Source organism: Pipistrellus kuhlii, unplaced genomic scaffold (assembly GCF_014108245.1).
Source record: "Pipistrellus kuhlii isolate mPipKuh1 unplaced genomic scaffold, mPipKuh1.p scaffold_m20_p_2, whole genome shotgun sequence".
Taxonomy (NCBI): Eukaryota; Metazoa; Chordata; class Mammalia; order Chiroptera; family Vespertilionidae; genus Pipistrellus; species Pipistrellus kuhlii.
In genome coordinates this window covers 94,531,932-94,555,354 of record NW_023425515.1, presented here as the reverse complement: position 1 = coordinate 94,555,354, position 23,423 = coordinate 94,531,932, and the positions used below count along the sequence as shown (strand labels likewise).

The 23,423-nt window shown below is 39.0% G+C and overlaps 1 protein-coding gene across 8 annotated transcripts in view; it reads right to left on the bottom strand.

The window, feature by feature from the left end:
• HLTF (helicase like transcription factor) overlaps positions 1-23,423 on the bottom strand; it is a 113,647-nt gene that overhangs the window by 49,687 nt on the left and 40,537 nt on the right. For 3 of the 8 annotated variants that reach the window (XM_036444933.2, XM_036444935.2, XM_045584105.1), the window contains 6 exons: positions 22,635-22,710; positions 18,438-18,510; positions 13,797-13,876; positions 13,669-13,713; positions 12,519-12,608; positions 9,129-9,223 (listed from right to left, as the gene is read on the bottom strand). In XM_036444933.2, the coding sequence (XP_036300826.1) occupies positions 9,129-9,223; positions 12,519-12,608; positions 13,669-13,713; positions 13,797-13,876; positions 18,438-18,510; positions 22,635-22,710 (459 nt within the window). The remainder of the gene's footprint in view (positions 1-9,128; positions 9,224-12,518; positions 12,609-13,668; positions 13,714-13,796; positions 13,877-18,437; positions 18,511-22,634; positions 22,711-23,423) is intronic. The other 5 variants (XM_036444934.2, XM_036444937.2, XM_036444938.2 and 2 more) reach the window with 4 other exon arrangements.

Sequence of the window (23,423 nt, the reverse complement as noted above, 5' to 3'; positions counted from 1 at the left end):
AATGAAAATAAGAGTTGATTTTTAGAAAAGATAAACAAGATTGACAAACATTTAATGAGACTCATCAAGAAAAAAAAAGATCACAGATCTAAAATAATACTCCCTCTTTATGTTCCAATTCTTCGACTTGATTCTTGCGATCTTCCATTCTGTTTTTAGGAATCTGTATAATATTTTTTATTTCAGACAATGTATTTATTTCTTGTTGGTCCCTTATTATTTCTTGTTGATCCCTTATTATTTCTTGTTGATTCCTTATGATTTCTAGTTGATCCCTTTTCATATCCTTATAGGTCTTATCGACCTTTTCTAGGAAATTCTTGAAAAACCTTATAAGCATGATTTTGAACTCTATATCCAGTTGCTTTTTGTCCTCCATTTCTTTCGTTTGTGATCTGTTTCCTTGTCTCGGCATTTTTGCAGCTTCCCTGAGTTGGTAGCCTTAAAAGTCTCTGTATTCAGCTTGGATGGGGTGGAGTTTCAAGGTGGAGCCTACAGCCTTGGCTTCCGTTGGCCACGCCCTATGAGGTTCCTGAGTCTCAGTATTCCTCAGGGTTCTTCAGTACTCGTTGCAAGCACCTCTGGAGAGAAAGGTGCCCTCGAGTTTCGCCTGCTACCAAACAGTCTAGGCTCTCCCCCAATGAGCCCGGAACTGGGGTTCACTGCAGTTGGAAGTGGGGTTCAGAGCAGTCTGGAGCTTTTGTCTCCTTCCCGCTAGGGCAATCCAGTGGCACAGTCAACCGCCCGTTCTCTGCGCACAATGTGCGCGCCTCCGAGACTTCCTTTCGCCACTCCCTTGGGTTTCCACCTTACACCTCAGGCTCCCTCTGTATGAGCCTGGGTCCCCAGGGTCTGGCCTAGAACTGGGGTTCAGTGCAGTCAGAACTGGGGCTCAGAACAGTCCAGAGCTTTTGTCTCCTTCCCACTAGGGCATTCTACATAAAGAGCCAGAAGATACTTCTCCGCAGAAGCAAGAAGACAAGAGAATTCAGAAAGTTGAAGATAATGTAAGAAACCTCTGGAACAATTTCAAGTGAACCAACATCAGAATTATGGGGGTCCCCAGAAGAAGAAAGAGAGCAAGATACTGAAAACATACTGAAAGAAATAGTGACAGAAAACTTCCCCCACCTGGTGAAAGAATCAGACCTACAAGTCCAGGAAGCGCACAGAACCCCAAACAAAAGGAATCTAAAGAGGACCATACCAAGACACATCATAATTAAAATTCCAAGAGCAAAAGACAAAGAGAGAATATTAAAAGCAGCAAGAGAGAAATAGGTAGTTACCTATAAAGGAGCACCCATACGATTGTCAGCTGATTTCTCAACAGAAACCATGCAGGCCACACGGAATGGCAAGAAATATTCAAGGTACCAAAATCGATTTGGCTCAGTGGATAGAGCGTCAGTTTGCGGACTGAAAGGTCCCGGGTTCGATTCCGGTCAAGGGCATGTATCTTGGTTACGGGCACATCCCCAGTGGGGGATGTGCAAGAGGCAGTTGATCGATGACTCTCTCTCATCTATGTTTCTAGCTCTCTATCCCTCTCTCTTCCTCTCTGTAAAAAATCAATAAAATAAAAATTAAAAAAAAAGAAATATTCAAGGTGATGAATAACAAGAACCTACAATCAAAAATACTCTACCCAGCAAAGCTATCACTCAGAATCAAAGGCCAGATAAAGAGCTTCACTAATAAAAAAAAGCTAAAGGAGTTCATCATCGCCAAACCAGAATTATATGAATTGCTGAAGGGGGTTCTTTCGGAAGAGAAAGAAAATAAAGATAAAAATTATGAACAACAAATACATAACTATCAACAAGTGAATCTAAAAACCAAGGGAATTAAAAAACCTGATGAACAATATTAACTGTTGAATATAATAGAATCAGAGGTATGGAAGGGGAATCGACTGATGTTTCTCAGGGAAAAGAGGAGTGGGGGGTGCGGGAAGAGACTGAACATAAACTGTGCACCTATGCATGAGGACAATGGGGGGTGGGAAAAGGGCAGAGGGTGGGGTAGGAACCTGGTGGAGGGGGGAAAAATGAGGAACTTTTGTAATAATATGAACAATAAAGGTTTATTAAAAAAAAATAATAAATAAAATAAATACTCCCTGATGAACAAAAATAGATCCAGAGGTTTAGAGATCAACCAAAGAACTTGTATGCATGCATATTAATATAACCACTGGATACAGACACTGGGGCGGTGGGGTATTGCCCTCCAGGTGGGAGTGGCTGGGGGGTCAATCTGGGAAAAAGGAGACATATGCAAAATTTTAAACAATAAAAAATAGAGCATTTCACCCCTTTAAAAAAATAACATTTATAGCCTGGGGGGGGGGGGAAAACAACTCCAAAATTTTATATGGAACCAAAAAAGACCCTGAATAGCTACAGCAATCTTCAAAATGAAGAACAAAGTTGGAGAAGTCATAACGGATATCAAGTTATACTACAAAGCCATTGTTATCAAAACAGCCTGGTGCTGACATAAGAATAGACATATCGATCATTGGAACAGAACAGAGAACCCAGATATCAACCCAAGGCATAACACTCGATAAATATTTGACAAAGGAGGTAAGAACATACAATGGAATAAAGACAGTCTCTTCAATAAATGGTGTTAGTCCTGGCTAGTGTGGCCCAGTGATTGAGAGTTAACCTATAAACCAGGAAGTCAGAGTTCAATTCCAATTCCCAATCAGGGCACATGTCTGGCTTATGGACTCAATCCCTAGTGGGGGGGCATGCAAGAGACAGCTGACCAATGATACCATTTCATTATTGATGTTACTATTGCTCTCTCTCTCTCCCTTCTTCTCTGAAATCAGTAAAAATATATTTTTTAAAAAGTTAAAGTAAATGCTATTGGGATAATTGGACAGATACATACAAAAAAATGAAACTAGATCACCCACCTACACCATACACAAGAATAAATTTAAAATGGATGAAAGTCTTAAATGTAAGTCATGAAACCATAAAAATCTCAGAAGAAAACTTAGGCAGGAAAATCTCAGCCATCTCTGGAAGCAATGTTTGCAGATACATCTACTAAGTTAAGGGAAACTAAGGAGAAAATAAACAAATAGAACTATATCATAATAAAAAACTTCTATACAGCAAAAGAAACCAACAAAATGAAAAAGAAGCCCATTGTATGGGAGAACATATTTGCCAATGATGTATCTGATAAGGAGTTAATGTCCAAAATATATAAGGGATTCATACAATTTAACAAAAGGAAGACAAAAATCCAATTTTAAAGATGGGCAAAGGACCTAAATAGACACTTCTCCAAAGTGGATATACAGTTTACCAAGAAACATATGAGAAAATGCTCAGTCATTGATCAGAGACATGCAAATTAAAATGACAATGAGATATCACCTCATACCTGTCAGAAGGGCTACCATTAACAAATAAACAAATGACAAGTGCTGGTGTGGATGTGAAGAAAAGGTAACCCTAGTTCCTATTTTTTTTTTTTTTTTTTTTTTTTTTTTTTTACAAACAGACATCAAATATCTTTTATGTACAAGTGCACTGTGAATGACAGTAATTTTTAAAAAATAAATCTTTATTGTTCATATTATTACAAAAAAAAAAAGAAAAAGAAAAAGAAAAGGTAACCCTAGTACACTGCTAGTGGGAATGTTAATTGGTATAGCCACTATGGAAAACAGTATGGAGTTTCCTCAAAAAATTAAATATGAAACTGCCATTTGACCCAAAGATCCCACTTCTAGGAATATATCCTAAGAAATCTCAAACACCAATCAAAAAGGATGTATGCACCCCTATGTTCATAGCATTGAAATTTACAACTAAGATTTGAAAACAGTACAAGTGCCCTTTAGTAGATGAGTGGATAAAAAAGCTGTGGTATATTTATACCACTATGCAGTTGTTAAAAAGCAGGATCTCTTACCTTTTGAGGCAGTATGGAGAGTATTACACTAAGCGAAATAAGCCAGGAAAGATAACACAGATGATCTCATTCATATGTGTAATTTAATGAACAAAATAAACTGATGAGCAAAATAGACCCAGAGACATAGAAGTATCTGAATAAACTCAGAGGGAAGGCAGTGATGGTGGGTAGGAAAGAAATTAACCAAAGAACTTATATGCATATATGAATAACCCATGGACACAGACAGTAGGGTGGTGAAGTCTGGCGGGAGGGGGGTAATTTGGGCAAAGGGAAAAGTGGACATCTGTAACACTTTCAAGAATAAAGATACATTTTTCAAATAAGGAAAATGAAAAAAAAGAGAGAGGACCCAAAATAAATAAAATCAGAAATGAAAGAGAGTAATAACTAACACTAAAGAAACAGAAAAGATTGTAAGAAAATATTTTGAATAACTGTGTGCCAACAAATTGAATAATCTAGATGAAATAGATAAATTCCTAGAAACATACAATCTTTCATAGCTTAGTCAGGAATAATCAGAGAAACTGGACAGATTACAACAAGTGAAACTGAAACAGTAATATTAATTTAAAAAACCTCCCTCCCCCAAAACAGAAGTACTGAACTGAATGGTTTTACAGGTGACTTTTACCAAACATTCAAAGAACATAAACAGGTATCCTTCCCAAACTATTAAAAAAACTCAAGAAGAGAGAAGACTCTCAAGTTCATTTCACAAGGCAGGCATTATCCTAATTCTAATACACAGCAAAGAATAAAAATTATAGGCCAAAATCTCCGGTGAACATAGATGCTAAAATCCTCAACAAAACTTTAGCAAACACAATCCAGCAATACATTAAGAAGATTATACACCATGATCAAGTGGGATTTATTCTGGGGATACGAGGCTGTTACAATATACAAAGCAAAGTGTGATACACCACATAAAGAAAATGAAGGATAAAAATCACATAATCATATCATTAGATGCAAAAGAAGCATTTGATAAAATCCAGCACCCATTTAAGATAAACACTATTAGCAAAGTGGGGGGAAAAAGAGAACTGGCTAGTCAGAGCAACATTGAGGTCACTGAAGGCCTTCACAAAGAGTTTCTAGAGAGCGTGGGAGCAATTACCAAACTACTGTGGGCTTGAAAAGAGAATGAAACCTGAAACAGTGTCGGGAAAAAGAGAAGAGAAGATAAAACATGAAAGAGTAAAGGTGAAAACACAGAAAATTGTTATAAAAAAAATCTGGTGGAAAATGAGTCCAGTGTGAGAAAAAAGAATAAATGGAATTGCCTTGAAATTGAACACAGCATATTTGTGGAAGGTTTAAACTTAAAATAGAAAAAAACTAACTTTTATGGAGAAAGAGAATGCTAATATTGAATTTCTTGCCACTGTGCTATATTATATGACTGTGTATGTATGTGTGAATGAAATAGATGTTATTTCATTTTACAGTGGGAGGATGAATTACTGATCTCAAAATCTAGAAAAAGTAAGTGTAGAAGTGATATTGGTATCTTAATCCTTTAACTAGAATCTTGTCCATCTTTGAAGACAAAGAAATGGAAATAAGGTAGTTCTAGCCTGCTTATTAGGGTGCTAGGTCATTTATTTGGGAGCCAGAAAGAGAATAGTTTGTTGAAAGATTATAAAATTCTAATTCTTGGCCAGGAATCCCTATATGCCAAACCATTCCTTAACATTTTTAGAAATATCAGTTTTTACACATCAGTAGGCAAGATTTTGCCAAGTTTTTCTTTCTGAAGTTTTTATTATCAAAACTGTTGTTTTTCAAACATAAAATTATAATAAAACACTGAGTACCAAATTTTTTTTTGGGGGGGGGTGGGGGGTGGGGAGGTGAATTCAACCTTCTCCTCCTTTTTCCAACTTTTATTGAATATACTGGGGTTACACAAAATTATACAGGTTTCAGGTACACAATTCTATAACACATCATCTGTATACACTGTGTTGTGGTTCAGCACCTTGAGTATTCATTTTAAAAATATATATCCATACTCCAAGCTCTTAAGAAATCAGTTCTGGCCTGGCCGGTATGACTCAGTGGTTGAATATCAAACTATTAACTAGACCAGGTGTCGGCAACCTAGGGCTCCAGAGCCGCATGCGGCTCTTTTGAAGCTTTACTGCGGCTCCGACAACTGGCAAGCCTGTGTGAAAATGAAGGTAACGTCTTACAGCCCTGATGTGCTGACACTGTGCACTGAGGTTCAGGAGCAAAAAGCCCATTAACCAGGTAAATTAAATATTTTAATTAGCTATTAATTTGCAAAAATATATTTTACATTGTTAAGTGAAAAAGTCCTTTTTTTCTTCAGATTGACAGCTAACTGCACGATCCGGTATATAGCATTAAGGTAAGAAACAAAATATGCAGCGTTATATTTGTTTTAAATGTCGCAATGGTTTTGTGGCTCCCAGGTGTTTTTTTTTCCTTCGGAAACGGGTCCAAGTGGCTCTTTATGTCTTAAAGGTTGCAGACCCCTGAACTAGACAGATGGTCACAGTTCAATTCCCAATCTGGGCACAGGCCCAAGTTGCAGGCTCGATCCCTAGGGATGTGCAGGAGGCAGCTGATCAATAATTCTCTCTTACCATTGATGTCTTTATTTCTTTCTCCTTCTCCCTTCCTCTCTGAAATCAATAAAAATATATAAAGAAAAAAAATCAGTTCAGTTGTCTATATCTCCATTAATATTTGGAAATCTCCCCCTAAAAATGGCATTCAAATACTCATGTACTGTTCTTCCCATGATAGAAAACACATCAAAAGAAAAAGCATGCCCTAACCTGTTTGGCTCAGTGGATAGAGTGTTGGCCTGTGGACTGAAAGATTCCAGGTTCAATTCCGGTTAAGGGCATGTACCTTGATTGCGGACACATCCCTAGTAGGATGTGTGTAGGAGGCAGCTGGCTGATGTTTCTCGCTCCTCAATGTTTCTAACTCTCTATCCTTCTCCCTTCCTCTCTGTAAAAAATAAAATATATTTAAAAAAAAGAAAAAGAAAAAGCATAATTTTGTTGGAATTTAAAAAGAGCAACAGAGAAGCAAAATTCATTGTGGAGAAATGGCACACTAAACAGGAGAAGGTCTAATTTAAAAAACAAAACAAAGTTGTAACAAAAATGTAAACTATCTTAGCTGCTGTGGATCAGTTGGTTGAGTGTTGACCCATGCTGGTTCAATTCCAGTCAGGGTACATGCCCAAGTTGAAGGTTCAATCTCTAGTCAGGGTTTGTGGATCCTCGGTTAGGATGTGTGTGGGAGGCAACTGATCAATGTTTCTCTCTTCCTTTCTAAAATCAGTAAGAATATATTTTTTAAAGAAAGATAAGTCAGCCAGAACCAGTTTGGCTCAATGGATAGAGCGTCGGCTTGGGGACTGAGAAGTCCCGGGTTTGATTCCGGTCAAGGGCATGTACCTTGGTTGCGGGCATATCCCCGGTGGGGGGTGTGCAGGAGGCAGCTGATCGATGACTCTCTCTCTCATCGATGTTTCTAGCTCTCATCTCTCTCCCTTCCTCTCTGTACAAAATCAATAAAAATATATTTTAAAAAAAAAGAAAGAAAGATAAGTCAAAGAAAGCAAGGCAACATAAAGTCAAAAAGAAATTTAAAAAGCCATAGAATTTTATAATTAGATAATAACTATTAATATTTTCCAATGCAATTTAGAAAATTAGTGACAGAAACCAGATTACAATGAGTTGTTAGTAAGGAAAGTACAAAGTGAAAATCCCATGAGGTATGACAGTGTAAGAAAGTATAGCACAGTAGCAATTTAAGTGTGAGACAATCCAGAGAAAAGTATTTAAAAATGAAAAATATCTATGCTTCATGAAAGAGCCAGTGAGGATAGGCTGAATAACCAGCAAGGGAGAAAATAACAAATGAAAAGCAAAGGCTGGAAGAGACAGAATCCAATGAGTAGTCTAAGGTACAAAGAGTAGGACCTCTTCCACTCTCAGATTAGAAAGATTAAGAGAAAGGCAGATAATTTTAGAAGTGACAAGAATGGAAACTCACTTCTAGTAGTCTTTATGTTTACAGTGCTTCCAATAGACTCATTATCCTATATAATAAAACACTAATATGCAAATTGACTGAATGGTGGAACAACTGGCCACTATGACATGAACTGACCATGAGAGGGCAGAAGCTCAATGCAGGACCTGACTCCTGGTGGTCAGTGTGCTCCCACAGGAGGAATGCCACTCAGCAAGAAGCCAGGCTCATGGCTGGCGAGTGCAGTAGTGGTGGCGAGGGCCTCTCCCACCTCCACTGCAGATGGATGTTAAGAAGGAAGGGGGCCCAGAGTGCAAGGGGATGTCTGACTGCTGGCTTAGGCCCGCATTTGACATCCCCCAAGGGCTCCTGGACTGTGAGAGGGTGCAGATCGGGCGGGCTGAAGGACCCTCCTGCCCTGCATGAAATTTCATGCACCGGGCCTCTAGTTTCACTATAACATGCAGAATGAAGCTCAAACTGAAAACATAACCAAGCTACTCCTTACACATAATACATAAATATATTTCATTCCAATACAATGTTTTAGAACAGCAAAGCAATCTGGCAGAAAACACAAACAAGCATATTTCCTGGCAGGTAGCCTTAAAATAAAGGCTCTAAGAGTCGGAATGTTGGTGACCATATCTTAGCTCCATCATTTATTAGCTGTATGACTTTAGGCAAGTTACTTAATTTCTCTATGATTCCACTTGGTCACCTGGAAAATAAGAATAGTTGTGAGATTAAATGAGAAAATCTGTAAAAAGAACTTAGGGAAAAATGGAGCACACAGAAGCTCACTAAATGTTAAAAGCTATTAGTGGAATTCTTAAAAAATGTTCCAATAGTTCATAAATATGATGGTGTTAAATTATACACATTTCCTACTTTGGGGGATAGAAATGTGAGAGGCAGACGTGCAAATCTTATTATAGGAACTGATGATGTCTCTTTCCAATTCTAAATCTTCAGAGAAAAATTCCTTCAATTCAGCAACATCTCCAATTCGCCTATTTGACCTTAGATATAAAATGCTGACCAGGCATATTTCTCCCAACATATGACACGCTAATAGGCTATTTGCTTTTTTTATCTTATAAGAAATATAAATTATTTCACATTTTTAAAAGGCTGTGAAGACTTACAATCCAGTTGCTTAACACAGAAAGTGGACAGATGATCAGTGTTGTTCTTGGTCTCTCTACATCAGTTTTCTTTGAGCCCTCCACTGCAGATGCTCCTGAAAGAATAAATCAGCAGCACTAATATTAAGTGTTTCCCCCACCCACAAATAAACAGTCAATAAAGAAATGACAATAATGTGCCTCTATGAAAAAAGAAATTAGGAAGAACTAAAATGAAGCAGATGGACTTGTTTTCAGCTTTAAAGAAGGAACAGTAACTAGATTTTTACTTTGCCACTTTAAACAGCTAAATATCTAGATTAGGGGTGTCGAACTCAATCAGAGAAGGGGCCAAAATCTAAAATCCAGCCTAAATCGCGGGCCGAATGGTTTACTGAACAGTCATAAACTGTCATTGTGATGGAAACGCAGCGGAGTGCAGTGATGACAGCGCGGTGTGGGCCACATTGCAAGGCCTGGCGGGACGGATTTGGCCCGCGGGCCTTGTGTTTGACACATGTGATCTAGATAGTGACTATTCATGGGGGAGGTAAAGAATTATGACTAGAAGGGGACACAAGGAGGAAGTTTCAAATACCCACTGATATTCATTAAATTATTCATTAGGATGAACATTTGTTTTATGCAATTCTCTGAATTTGGACTATGGTTAATGTGGTAGCCAGACACCAAGATGGCCCCCAATGATAATCCACTTCCTGATAGTCACAACCTTGTGTAGTCCCACCCCACACTCCACTGAGGTTGGTCAGTAGACCAAAAGGATATGTCAGAAGTGACATATCACTTTTGAGACTAATTTATAAAAAATGCAGCTTCTCTCCCTTAGATGCTCTCTCTTACCCTGATCACTTTCTCTGGGGGAAGCCAACTGCCATGTTATGCGGATACTCAGGTAGCCTATGAAAAAATACCCTCCAATTTTATTTTCCACTAGAGGCTTGATGCACAAAATGCATGGAAGAGTAGGACTTCCTTCCCCTGGCTGCAGGCACCGCCTTCCCTCTGGCACCCGAGATCCAGGCTTCCCTCCAGCTACTGGCAGGCACTTGGGAACTGGGCTTCTCTCGCAGCCACGCCTTCATCCGGAAGGACGTCCAGAAGGACGTCTGGTCAAATTAGTATATTACACTTTTGTTATTATAGACTAGAGACCTGGTGCACAAAATTCATGCACGGGGGGGGGGGGGGTCCCCCCAGCCTGGCCTGCACCCTCTCCAATCTGGGACCTGTTGCATATGCCTCTCGCAATCTGGGACCACAGGCTCCTAACCACTCACCTGCCTGCCTGATCACTCCAACCCCTTCATCTGCCTGATCGCCCCTAACCACTTCTGCCTGCCTGCTTGATCACCCCTAACTCCTCCCCTGCCAGCCTGATCACCCTTAACCACCTCTGCCTTGTTCCTACACCCAGAGCCCAAGATTCCCTCATCCAGCCAGCCGCAGGTATCCAGGACTTGGGCTTCCCTCCCTCTGTCCAGCCACAGGCACCTAGGACCTGGGCTGGCCACACCTGCAGGCAACTGGGACCAGGCTGGCTTTACCCGGGCTGGCCACAGCCCCAGGGACAATGGGGTGGGTGGTTTTTCTCCCTCTCCTGGGCCACAGCTGCAGGTGCTGGCACCTGGGACCGTGGAGTGAGGGGCTTTTCTCCTTCTCCTGTGCCACCGGCCCTTGGCCCTCGCAGCCACTGTGACCTTGAACAGATGAACATCTGGAAGATGTCCAGTCTAATTAGCATATTACTCTTTTATTATTATAGATTTCCTTATTGGACAATATTTACATTATTTCCAATATTTCACTAAATAAGGCATCTAAAAACTGGTTTTTCATATATATCTCCTTGTACAAATCTATAGAGTTCTAGGTGGTCTATTTTTAGCTTCATTACATTTGGTCTAGCTGTTCTCCATAGTAATTTATATTCCCATCTACAGTGAACGAGACTTCCTGTGCTCACAACCTTGCCTATTTGGCATTAAGATTTTTAAATGTTTGTGAATATGATGGGTGAGAGAATATCTCACTGTTCCCTTAATTTGCATTTCCCGAATGATTGAATCTGCATATATTTTCCTATATTTATTGGTTTTTGGGGTTTTCTTTCCTAGAACTTTATATTTATATTCTTAGAGGCTATTCCCCTACTGTTCTGTCTTTTTCTAAATGACAACAGAGGGTTCTTTACATATTCTAGATATTAATCCTTCCTAAGTTACATTTAATCACAAATATCTTCTTCAGCCTTAACATTTTTCAATTATGGTATCTATTGATGCATGGAAATTTTAAATGTTGAATTTAATCTTTTTCTATGCACTTGTGTGTCTTATTATTTTAAAATCACTATTTATTGCAATCCATGATTTCTAGCTCCATGCACTGGTTTTTGTTTTTATTCTGTATTTATTCCAGAAATATCTTTATTTGGGTTTTAGATCAGCTGTGATTTTTTTTTTTTTTTTTAAGTTTCTCTCCTGTATTATCACTATGTGTCTGCAACTGAAAGGAACTTTTTGTGTGAACTTAATTCTATTTCATTTCTAATTCTATCTAAATCACATCTCAACTAAATTCAAAATTTCTTAAAATTCCTAAAATTGGGATTAAAAATAATCTATCTGAAATGCCTATATTTTCTATTCCAAATTGTTTGATTCTTAGGCAAAAAGTTAGTTCTTTTTCATCATTCTGTGTTAACTCAAATATCACCTTACACAGACTCTTTCAGTTAATCTTTATTTCATCACCTTCCTTTATTTTTTCACAGCATTCATTATCTATAATAATGTTTATTAATTTTATGTTTTTCCCATAATTAGGTATAAGTTCCATGAGAATACACTTTTGTCTGTTATATCTGCAACATGTAAAATAGAGAAATCTAAGATACAGAGATATAAATTGTCCCGAATCTCCTTAATCCTAGTTCAATCTCTTTCTATCTCCAATATTGAGACTTCTAAACAGTGTTGATTTCCTATCAATTAAAAAATACAAAATTACAATAAATAAAGATCACTGACATTCTTAAGTGAAAAGCAGATTCTACTTATACCAAGTAGTAAACCTTTATTATAATTTAAATTAAATTACATTTTTAAAGCAGACATAAATTGATCTGTGCCTTCACTAGAAGAAATATCCCTGCTACTCAGATGATAAAGGGACTTCCTCCCATCAATTTCCCTCCTAACTAAAATAAATACAATACAAAAGGTACTGGACAGAAAACACATCAAAACATCTTTTTTAAAAGGGATTGTGTATTTTTTTTCCCTTTCTCTACTTTCATATAATATGGTTTTATAACTTTTGTCATTTTTTTTTTCACTGAAAAAAAAGCAAACAAACAAAAGCTCAAAACCTTGCAGATTTACTGACCCTTTTTCAACATTTTCTTTTTTGTTGCAGGAATAGATGAAGTAAGTGCACATGCAAACTCTGTATCTTCTTTAACCTTAGAAGATCCTGAAGAAGTTAAAAACCACAGAATCATTAAGATATTTGAAAACATTTTCTCCTGTGCTTAGGCACAGGTACTTTCTCAGAATAGAAAATAGAATACCAATGCCACATTACCTTAAGAGCTTATATTATTAAAAAAGAATAAAATAATGTCTGGTAACCAAAATTGCCTCTTCTGACACTAAGCATATCTTCCTGAGGAAGAGAAATAAAAGTAGAAGCAGCCATATGCAAAGTGATTCAGCTCCCAGGTGGAAGGAGAATTTTTTCAAGAAAACAGGTATTTGATTTTTAATAAGGATGCCCAATTTTCACATCAATCAATGTTGATGAGTTATTTTCCAAATGCAATTTCTCAGGTAATTAGGAAACAATATGATCTTATTTAGCAGAAAAGAAAATAAAGAATATGTTTTAAAAATAGAGGAAAAAGCTGAAACCGATTTGACTCAATGGATAGAGCATCAGCTTGGGGACTGAAACGTCCCGGGTTTGATTCCGGTCAAGAGCATGTACCTTGGTTGTGGGCATATCTCCAGTAGGGGGTGTGCAGGAGGCAGCTGATCGATGACTCTCTCTCATCGATGTTTCTAACTCTCTCTCTCCCTTCCTCTCTGTAAAAAAATCAATAAAATATATTTTAAAAAAATAAAATAAAATAAAAATAAAGGAAAAAGTAAAAAGAATCATTGCTAATTCATACATTTGTATGACAATGTGAATAAACTATTTCCAAGAACATACTCCTACCATACTTTTGAAATTACAATTTAGACAGATATGAATAAGGTTTTATCAAAGTAATTTTATAAGTTGTAAAAAAATCATTTTGTCTTATTTAAAGTTGATTTAAATAATTCCTCTTACATTTTATTTTGAAACTATTCTTTCAATTTGCCTCATTTAATTAATATCCCTGGTAAGCTCCATGAATAGTTCATATATTGACTGCAATCAAGTTTAAGACCTATTATGAAAGAATTCTAAGTTTGAGAGATGCAAATCAATGTTCTTTTCTTTAATAATTTGAAGTGTAGATTACAGGTAGTGAAATGTACATACAGACCTTTAATTCTGCTTTTACTTTCTGATTGTGTAGTTCCCAGTTTGCCTACAAACAACCAAATACAAAAATGCTCACATAAAAAAATAGAATACAGGACATACCATCAAATCAAATCCATTTTATATTACCTTTCATTTTCTGTTGCATTTTACCAGTTTCAACTTCCTCTGAATCGCTGCTCTCAGCATACTGGACAGCAGTTTTTCTTCTAAAATTAAATATATTCAAATTTTTTTTATCAACCCAAAACAAACTTATAAATAAAAACATGTTTAATAAATGCAATATTAGTGCTTTTTGTCCTTCCCCACTTATATTTTGAAAAATATTAAAATAAAACTTTATTTGATAAATGAAAGTCAAACTTTCTACAAGCACTGTTTTCTTTTTTTTTAAATTAAATTTATTGAGGAGAATCAAGATGGCGGAATAGGTAAACACCTATACTTGCTACCTCTCACAACCACATCAAAATTACAGCCAAAACCGGTTTGGCTCAATGGATAGAGCATCGGTTTGGGGACTGAAAGGTCCTGGGTTCGATTCCGGTCAAGGGCATGTACCTTGGTTACGTGCATATCCCCAGTAGGGGGTGTGCAAGAGGCAGCTGATCGATGACTCTCTCTCATCGATGTTTCTAACTCTCTATCCCTCTCTTCCTCTCTGTACAAAATCAATAAAATATATATATATTAAAAAAAGAAAAATTACAACTACAAGGCAGAACAACTATCATCCAGAACTGCAGAAAAGCTGGCTGAGTGGCAGGTCCAAAGTAGAGATGAAGAAAGTTCATTGAGACTGGTAGGAGTTGCAATGGTGCGAAAAGTGGTGACACCCAGGTGTGCTGCTTTTTTAATCGGGAGGGAGATATAAGCTCCAGCTTGCTCTGAACTCCAGTTCCAGGTGAGACTTTGGGGGACCCATACACATAAAGGGAGAAACTGGACTGTCTGGCATCAGGACAGAACACAAGGATGGCTTTCTGTCAGAAGTGCTTACAGCCATCATTGTTCCTAAGTGGGGACCTCTCCGGGGCAGAGCTGACTGGCAGCCATTGCTGTCTGCTCCACCCCGGTGATTCCCTGAGACCTCACCCCACCCAGTTTACAACCCAACCCAAGCTGTACACAATGGCTTTTGCATGAATGGCCTGTCCTTTCTCAGCCTAAAACCTGTTAAACAGGCAGAAGCAGCAGCAGCCTGCCTTGCTACACAGTTGGACCTCATCTGGGCACTTCCAAACCCAACACAAAGAAGAGAATTCTGCAGACCTCTCTATAGCTCTTGCTGGGCAGCCCCTGGCAGTGGCTGACTTTGTACTTCCTTGGAGATCCAAGAAGCCAGTGTACCCAGTATTCAGTGTGAGACCATACCAGATTACAATTCTACACATCCATAAGTGATAAAGTCAAGGGCAGACTCAGTGAGCACCAGAGCCCCACTGAAGCAAGTCCTGCCCCAAAAGGGTATATGCAGTTCTTCCAGCATAGACACAGCTGGTTCTCATAGCCAATTGGCCTGGAGGTCAATTCCTCCCAGTGATACCAACAGCAATCAAGGCTTAATTACAACAAGACAGTGCACACAGCCCACAAAGGGGTGCACCAAGACAGTGCACACAGCCCACAAAGGGGTGCAGGCAACTGGGGAGGCTGAGCCACTGGGCCCTATAGGATACCTACCAGACAAGGCCCCTCTATCAACTCAAGGAGACTTATCAGCTACCCAATACATAGAAAAAAAAAACACAGGAAAGCAGCCAAAATGCAAAGACAAAGAAAGATGTCGCAAATAAAAGAAATGGATGAAAGCAAAATACTGGATATAGAGTTCAAAATCAACAGTTATAAGGTTACTTAAGAGTCTTTAAGAAACCTCGGAGGAACTTAGTGATATCTTTAAGGATCTTAGTGAGGATGAAAAAAAAAAAAAAAAAAGGAAAAGGACCAGTCAGAAATTAAGCATACACTGACTGAAATGAATAATACAGAGATTCAACAGCAGACTAGAGAATCCCAAGAATTAAGTCAAAGATTTGAAATACAAAGAAGCAAAAAAAACACCCAACTGGAAAAGCAAAAAGCAAAAAGAATCCAAAAATATGAAGATAGTGTAATGAGCCTCGGGGACAACTTTAAGTGTACCAGCATTCAAATTATGGGGTGCTAGAAAAAGAAAGAGAACAGAATATTGAAAACCTATTTGAAGAAATAATGACTGAAAACTTCCCCTACCTGGTGAAAGAAATAAACTTACAAGTCCAGGAAGCACAGAGAACCCCAAACAAGAGGAATCCACAGAGGACCACATCAAGACACATCATAATTAAAACGCCAAGGGCAGCTCTTCCTCCATGCTGTCATTGTGAGTGGGACAGAGCCCATGCTAGCATGGAAGAGGCTCTTTTGTTTATTGCATCGGACTCGTCTCCCTGGTGATCCTTGGGGATCACGAAATCTGGGCATAACACTGAATACTTTTATAAAATGAGCAAAATATGAAATATTCACACAAAAATTAAAAAGTTAAAAAAATAAAACGCTAAGGGCAAAAGACATAGAGAGAATCTTAAAAGCAGCAAGAGAAAAACAGTTAGTTAGCTACAAAGGAGTACCCATTACAACTGTCAGCTGATTTTCAACAGAAACTATGCAGGCCAGAAGGGAGTGGCAAGAAATATTCAAAGTGATGCAAAGCTAGAACCTACAACCAAGATTACTCTATCCAGCAAAGCTATCATTTAGAATTGAAGATCAAATAAAGAGTTTCTCCACCAAACCAGTATTATAAGAAATGCTGAAGGGTATTCTTTAAGAAGAGGAAGAAGAAAAAGGTAAAGGTAAAAATTTATGAACAACAAAGTGACACCAAATACTTTTCTATCAACAAGTAAATCTAAAAATCAAATGAATATGATGAGCAGAACTACCTGGTGGATGTAATAGAATCAGGAACATGGAAAGGGAGTGGACTGACAATTTTCGGGGGGAAGGGGTTGTGGGGGGTGTGGGAAGAGACTGGACACTGGACAAAGAGCTTACATCTATGGACAAGGACAGTGGGGGGGCCAAAGGCCTGGTGTGAGGTAGGAACCTAGTGGAGGGGAACTATTGGGGCTGGGGGAGAAGAAGAATATATGTAATAATCAGAACAATGAATATTATTAAAAAGTTAAATTTACTGGGGTAAAGCTGGTTAATAGGGTCATATAGGTTTAAAGTATACAATTCTATGATACATGATCTTTAAGTTGCATTGTGTGCCCACCATCCAAAGTCAAAGTATTCTGTGTTCAAAACAAGATGTATTTACTATGCAAAATGCATTTATCACTATTATTAAAATAAATTTGAAAAAGTAAACCATTTTAAAATAGTAATCATTTCAATACTGAGTTCAATTCAATTAAAACACATAAAACTACAAAAAAGAAATAAATTTTATAAAATAAAACACTTCCAATATAATACAATAAAATAAGCAGCTAAGAGGCAATAATATAAATTTTCCACAATGAAAAATTTTGTAAATTTTGTGTAAAAAAGTATATGACAGTGGTTAAATGCCTAAGCACAATGGGTTCTACAGTCAGACTGCACAGATTCAAATCCCCATTCTGCCACTTATTTGTTATGTGACTTTAGGTAAGCTATTTAATGGTCCTCTATGCCTCAGTTTCCCCATTTGGAAAACAAAAACAAAGATACAATCCACTTCACTGGATGTTAGTACAAACAAAGCCCCTAAAATGGTCGGTTACATGGTAAATATATATGTACTGGATGTAATTAATATATGTGTTAGTTGTTTTTAGTTTTATCATGTCCTCATTATTATTATTTCTATGTCCTTTAACCCAATCTGGTCTACCTAAAAGAGTGTTAACTAGTCTCCTGGTCAATTCAGAGTTGTAAGATTTGATATTTGAGAGGAAACTGATGAGTCCTGGTTCTATGCTCAGTGCAGACAGGTTTTAATGACAGAAGACAATTAACAGATATCCAGTTTGAGGTCTTTATTGGTGAAAAAGCTATCAGAAACTCAGATTTGAGGTTACCCAGCCAATACTGATGGTGGAATATACAACAGAAGCCAAATATTTAGATCTACTTCAGAGGGTAAATTAAATTTATAACATTAACAGATTCATGTTGAGATCAGAGGGGATTGCATGTTTTATTCAAATATCCCCTTCTAGTCTACATTAATATACTCTCCATAAATGACTTTTATTGTGTCTTATTTCTACTAACAGTAAAAAAAGAACTGAGATGAGCAAAAAGTGCTTTTGTCAAACTATCTAATAAAATGTCAGTTTTCATCTCCTCAAATTCATAAAGCTCTTCTAAAGTTTCAACAAAAACAAAAAATTCAGAAGCTAGATCTTAGTTCTATGTGAAAGAAATAAGAAAAAAAATAGTAGAAAGATAGGGGATTAAAAATTAGTAATTCACTGATGTGCTAAACAAACCTGTAAGCGGTAAATTAACAGAATAACTAGCTTAGTCATTGCTGCCAGTCACCTTCACAAAAGTTAAAAAAAATTATCAATTCACTTATTTGATTATTACTTTCCTACCTGCCTAAATCACAGTGCTTTTTGTTAATTTCAAATAAAAAATGTTAAAAAAAAACAAACAAAAAAAACTATGTAACTCAGATATAATGGTCCTCTTTCTCTCCTGTATGTAAAAAAAAAAAAAAAAAATGGAGAAAGAAATTTAAGTAAACAAATTATATGTTATCAAATCTTAATAAGAATTTACCTTTTGGAGCAGGAACTAGACAATTCTGACTTGGGATATTTAATCTTACTGGATTCTCCGCTACACCTAGATCCTTCCATTTTAAAGAAAAGGACAAATGTATAAAATATTAGTAAATTCTTAGGCTAGCAATAATCCTTCTTAAAACCCTGGTTTTCCAACTCAATAATGCTTTTTAAAAAGACATTTTAATTGAATTACAACTTCTTAAAATATCTCCATTCCTGCCCTTTTAATCAGCCAGGTACTCTACTTGTTTCCTATTCTAGTGTTTTCTCATAAAAAACTACCTTCAATTTGTTTTGTACCCAGTTTTTTCCTTGTAGTCATCCAGCCAATCCCCAGATTAGCTGAATTTTCTGATGTACCAAGGCAGCTGATAGCTGCTAAAAAAAAAAAAAAAAAAAAAAACAACAGTAAGTATAATAGATAGCAATCTATACTAATAACAGGGTAATATGCAAATTAGAACAAACATCTTCCAGACAAAGCTGCAGTGGCTGCTGCTGCTGTAAAGGCTGGGCCAAGGCTCAGGCAAGCTGGGTTTGGCGGCTGCAGCTGCGAAGATCAGGATGAGGCTCAGGCAGCCACGGTGGCCAGCAGTGGCAAGCAGCAGCGGCATGATGTGGGTGTCGCCTTCCCCTAAAAGGCCTGGTCACCTTCCACAGAGAGAGGCCAAAAGCAGCAGCACCAAGGGGGTGATGAGGTCAGTGCCTTGCCATGATCAGCTGGACGCCTTTTGCAGAGGGAGGCCAGACTATGGCTAACCTGTCAGTAAGATATCCCGAGGGCTCCCATGCAGTGAAAGAAGGCAGATTGGGCTGAGGGACCGCCCCAACACCCGCCAGTACACAATTTTCGTGCACAAGGCTTCTATTCCTATATAATAAAAAGCTAATGTGCTAATTAGACCTAACAGCAAAACAATCATCTGGATAACCTTCCAGAAGACCATTTGGATCACCTTCCAAACAAAGCCAGGGCTGCAAGGGCTGGCTGAGGCAGCCGGGGCTGCTAGGGCTGAGCCGCTGGAACGACTTTCGTGCATTGTGCCTCTAGTCCTATATAATAAAGAGGTAATATGCAAATTGACTATTACCCCAAAACACAAGATGGCCACGCCACGAGGACAAAGATGGCCGCCACAAGATGGCCAGCAGCAGTGGGCATTTAGGAGGGACCAGGCCTGCAAGGGAAGGCAGTTGGAGGCAACCACACTAGCAGGAGAGGGCAGTTAGGGGTGCTCAGGACTGCAGGGGAAGGCAGTTGGGGGGAACCAGGCCTGCCAGGGAAGGCAGTTGGGGGTGACCAGGCCTGCCAGGGAAGGCAGTTGGGGGTGACCAGGCCTGCAGGGGAGGGCAGTTAAGGGTGACCAGGCCAGCAGGGGAGGAAAGTTGGGGGCGACCAGGTCTGCACAGGAGGCCAGTTAGGGGTGACCAGGCCACCAAGGGAGGACAGTTAGGGGCAACCAGGCCAGTAGGGGAGGGCAGTTAAGGGTGGCCAGGCTGCCAGGGGAGGGCATTTAGGGGTGACCCACGCCAGCAGGAGAGGGCAATTTGGGGTGACCAGGCCTACAGGGGATGGCAGTTGGGGGAGACCAGGCCAGCAAGGGAAGACAGTTAGGGGCAATCGGGCTGGTAGGGGAGCAGTTAGGCGTCATTCAGGATAGCAGGGGAGTGGTTAGAGGGTGATCAGGCTGGCAGACAAGTAAGCGGTTGGGAGCCAGCAGTCCTAGATTGTGAGAGGGATGGCCGACTGCCCATTTAGGTCCAACCCCACCATGGTGTCCCTGACTGGAGATGGTCAGGCTGGGCTAAGGGACACACACACACACACACACACACACACACACACACACACACCGTGCACAAATTTCATGCACTGGACCTCTAATCTTCTTTAAACTGCCAATTTTTCTACCTTTTTTACTCCTCAATTATCTGTATTTTTCCTGAGCTATAGTTCTTTTCTTTCTAATGCTAACTCATCTACCTGTTCTCTTGATCTCAATTCCTCTCACAGGTCTATAAAATATTCTCTCTTTTGTATTCAAAATCTTCCTATCTATGGGTTTCTTTCTTAAACTAAAAAATAGACATCAACAACAACAAAAAACCCTCTCCCTAACCATTCTGGCTCAGTGGATAGAGTGTCGGCCTATGGACTGAAGGTTCCTGAGTTCAATTCTGGTCAAGTGCACATGCCTGGTGAGGGGCATGCAGGAGGCAATCAGTGACTCTCTTTCATCATTGACCTTTCTATCTTTCTCTCCCTCTCTCTTCCTGAAATCAGTAAAAATATATTTTTTTAAATGTTTGAAAACAAAACACCTTCAATTCTGCATATCTTTCTATTTCCCTCTCCTATCTCAAAGATAACAAACTGCAAATAGCACACAGTTGTATTTCCAATTCTTCACCTACTATTCTTAAAATATTTTCAGCCTGTTCTGCTCTAATCAATCTTCAGAAATTAATTTGTGAAGTGATTACTGTATTTTCCGGCGTATAAGACGACCCCCTAATTTTACAATTAAAACAGGTTTATGCCTATATTCGCTGTATAAGACTACCCCCCACTTCAAAGAAAAGACTTACTTTGCCGTCAAGATCTGCAGGTAATTTTTGTGCAATTTTGGTCTTTTGCCCCCGATTTTCGGTTGACTTTTTTTTGTTTCAAAAGTCGTCTTATACGCCGGAAAATATGGTACTAAATCCAACCATATAACTGCTAAGTCCATAGATCTCATTACTTCTTCTGACTTCAGAATTTGTTTCTAACCTCTTTCCATAGGTGCTGCTGTCCATGCATATCTACATATATAAAACCCTAATATGCAAATAGACTGAATTGCAGAACAACCAAACAAAAGGTCGCTATGATGTGCACTGATCACCAGGGGGCACATATGGAACATGGCAGGTGTTTGCAGCAGGCAGCAGATGACAGAACATGGTGGGCATTGGCCACGGCGTGATGGGGGAAGCAGGTGAACGAGAGAGCCAGACCAAGGCAGGGTACCGGTTGCCATTATCAGTGTGAGCCTCTGGTTGTTACTGAAAATTCTTTGTCCTGCACATGGCGGTCCCGTGGCTCACATCAGTTGCTGGTGCTGGCCCTGCTAGTACCTGCTGCCAGTGCCTGTGCCATCCCGATCATTTGGTGCCATCAGTGGGTTTGAGTAGCAGCTGCCAGGGCTTCACCTCTCAGGGCTTCTCCACCTATCCCTGCTCCTGAGGAGCAATCGGGGCAGGCAGCTGCCTCTCGCACCGGCTGCCAGTGCCAGAGATGCCACTCACACTCACTGCCAGCACCAACCCCGCTCACATCCACAGCTGATACCGGAGCTGCCACTTACCCCCGTGCTGGCACTCAGCCCCGGTCTCAATCGCTCAGCACCATCAGTGGGTGCAAGCGGCAGCTGCTGACCCAATAACTTCTGAAGGCTTCTCCACCTTCCTCTGCTCCTGAGGGGTGATCAGAGCAGCAGCAACCACTCACACCCATTGAGAGTCGCCAGCCCTGCTTGCATCAGCTGCTGGCGCCAACCTCAATCATTCTGCACCATCAGTGAATACGAGTGGGGCCGGTGCCATCAGTGCATGGGAGCACGAGTGGGGCTGCGGGCAGATGGGACTGGGGGCTGCAGCAGGAGGGTCCAGGTCAGGGCTAGGAGTATGAGCTGAGACCCACCCCTGTGCCCACCACAGCCCCACAGCCCACAGTTATTTTTAAGATGCAAGAATTTGTGCACTGGAGCCCTGGTTACAGTATAAATACCATAAACTACTCTGAGTTCATAGAACAAAATATGCTCTATGACTCTGTTTTTATTTTGCTGTTTTGCTACTTTTCACAGGATGTTTCTTGCATAATGCTCTTCCTCAGCTTCTCTGCCTGATGTACTACCACCCAATTCCAACATCACCTCATTAATGGAATTTTTCCTATCATCCTTCAGAAAAAGGGATTAGAAGTTTTTGTACAGCACAGAGCCCCAGAGCTAGAATTATATAACTAACTTTGAATAATTTCACAATACGGTGGTGAAGGCCTGGGATAGAGGATGGGACAGGTTAGAAGAGGTCAGTGGGGGGAAAGGAGGGCCGTATGTAATGCTTTCAACAATAAAGATTTTAAAATAATAATTTAAAAATCTCAATAAAATATGAGATCATATTCAAAATTAAAGTTTACCTTTGGTTAGTTCATCTGTCTTTTCACTGGTATTGTTTCTTCCAAGTTTCAGAGATCCATTGTTAATATTACATTCCTGGATGAAAAGGCATATTTGTTACATAGTACTATTGTCAGTTTTAAATAAGCTTAAAATGTATCCTATTTTATATTTCTTTACTTTACATAAAAAAGACTAAGTTGTTACTACATTCTGGAGTAAAGGGGAAAGGTGTATTAAGTAAAAATAAAACATCCACAAACTGATTAAAATTTTTTCCACAGGTATCTCAAAAAAGAAAAGTAGTAGATCTTTACCTTGCAAAAAGAATACAAAAAGCAAACTTCAGTTATAAATGGCATGTTAGTTTATATGAGAAACATTCATGAAATGGGAGTTACTTTAGAATTAAAAGAAATTCTCAGAAAATAGCTTTCAAAACAAGAGTCCCTACAGCAATAATAGATCTTTAATGAGGCTGTCACTGCCATGCTTTTTCTCTCGTTTTACTCTACCAGAGATTTTGCTGTCAACCTGACTTTCCTTTTTCCTTCATGTATACCCTTTTGTTTCAAAATGCATCAATGTACACATCAGCACAAAAATTTCTACAAAAGTAAAACTTTATACTTCTTCATGAAAATACTTTTAACTGAGTCTAGTGAGGAAGGATTCCTCCCATCTTACTTCTAATTCTTGACTTGATTCTATAAGTAGGAATAAACCCAAATAAAATGGGGTTTAATTGAATTAATTTTTGTAGGTTAAAAAAAGTAAGTAGGTGAAGTTGTCATATTACAAATCAAAAC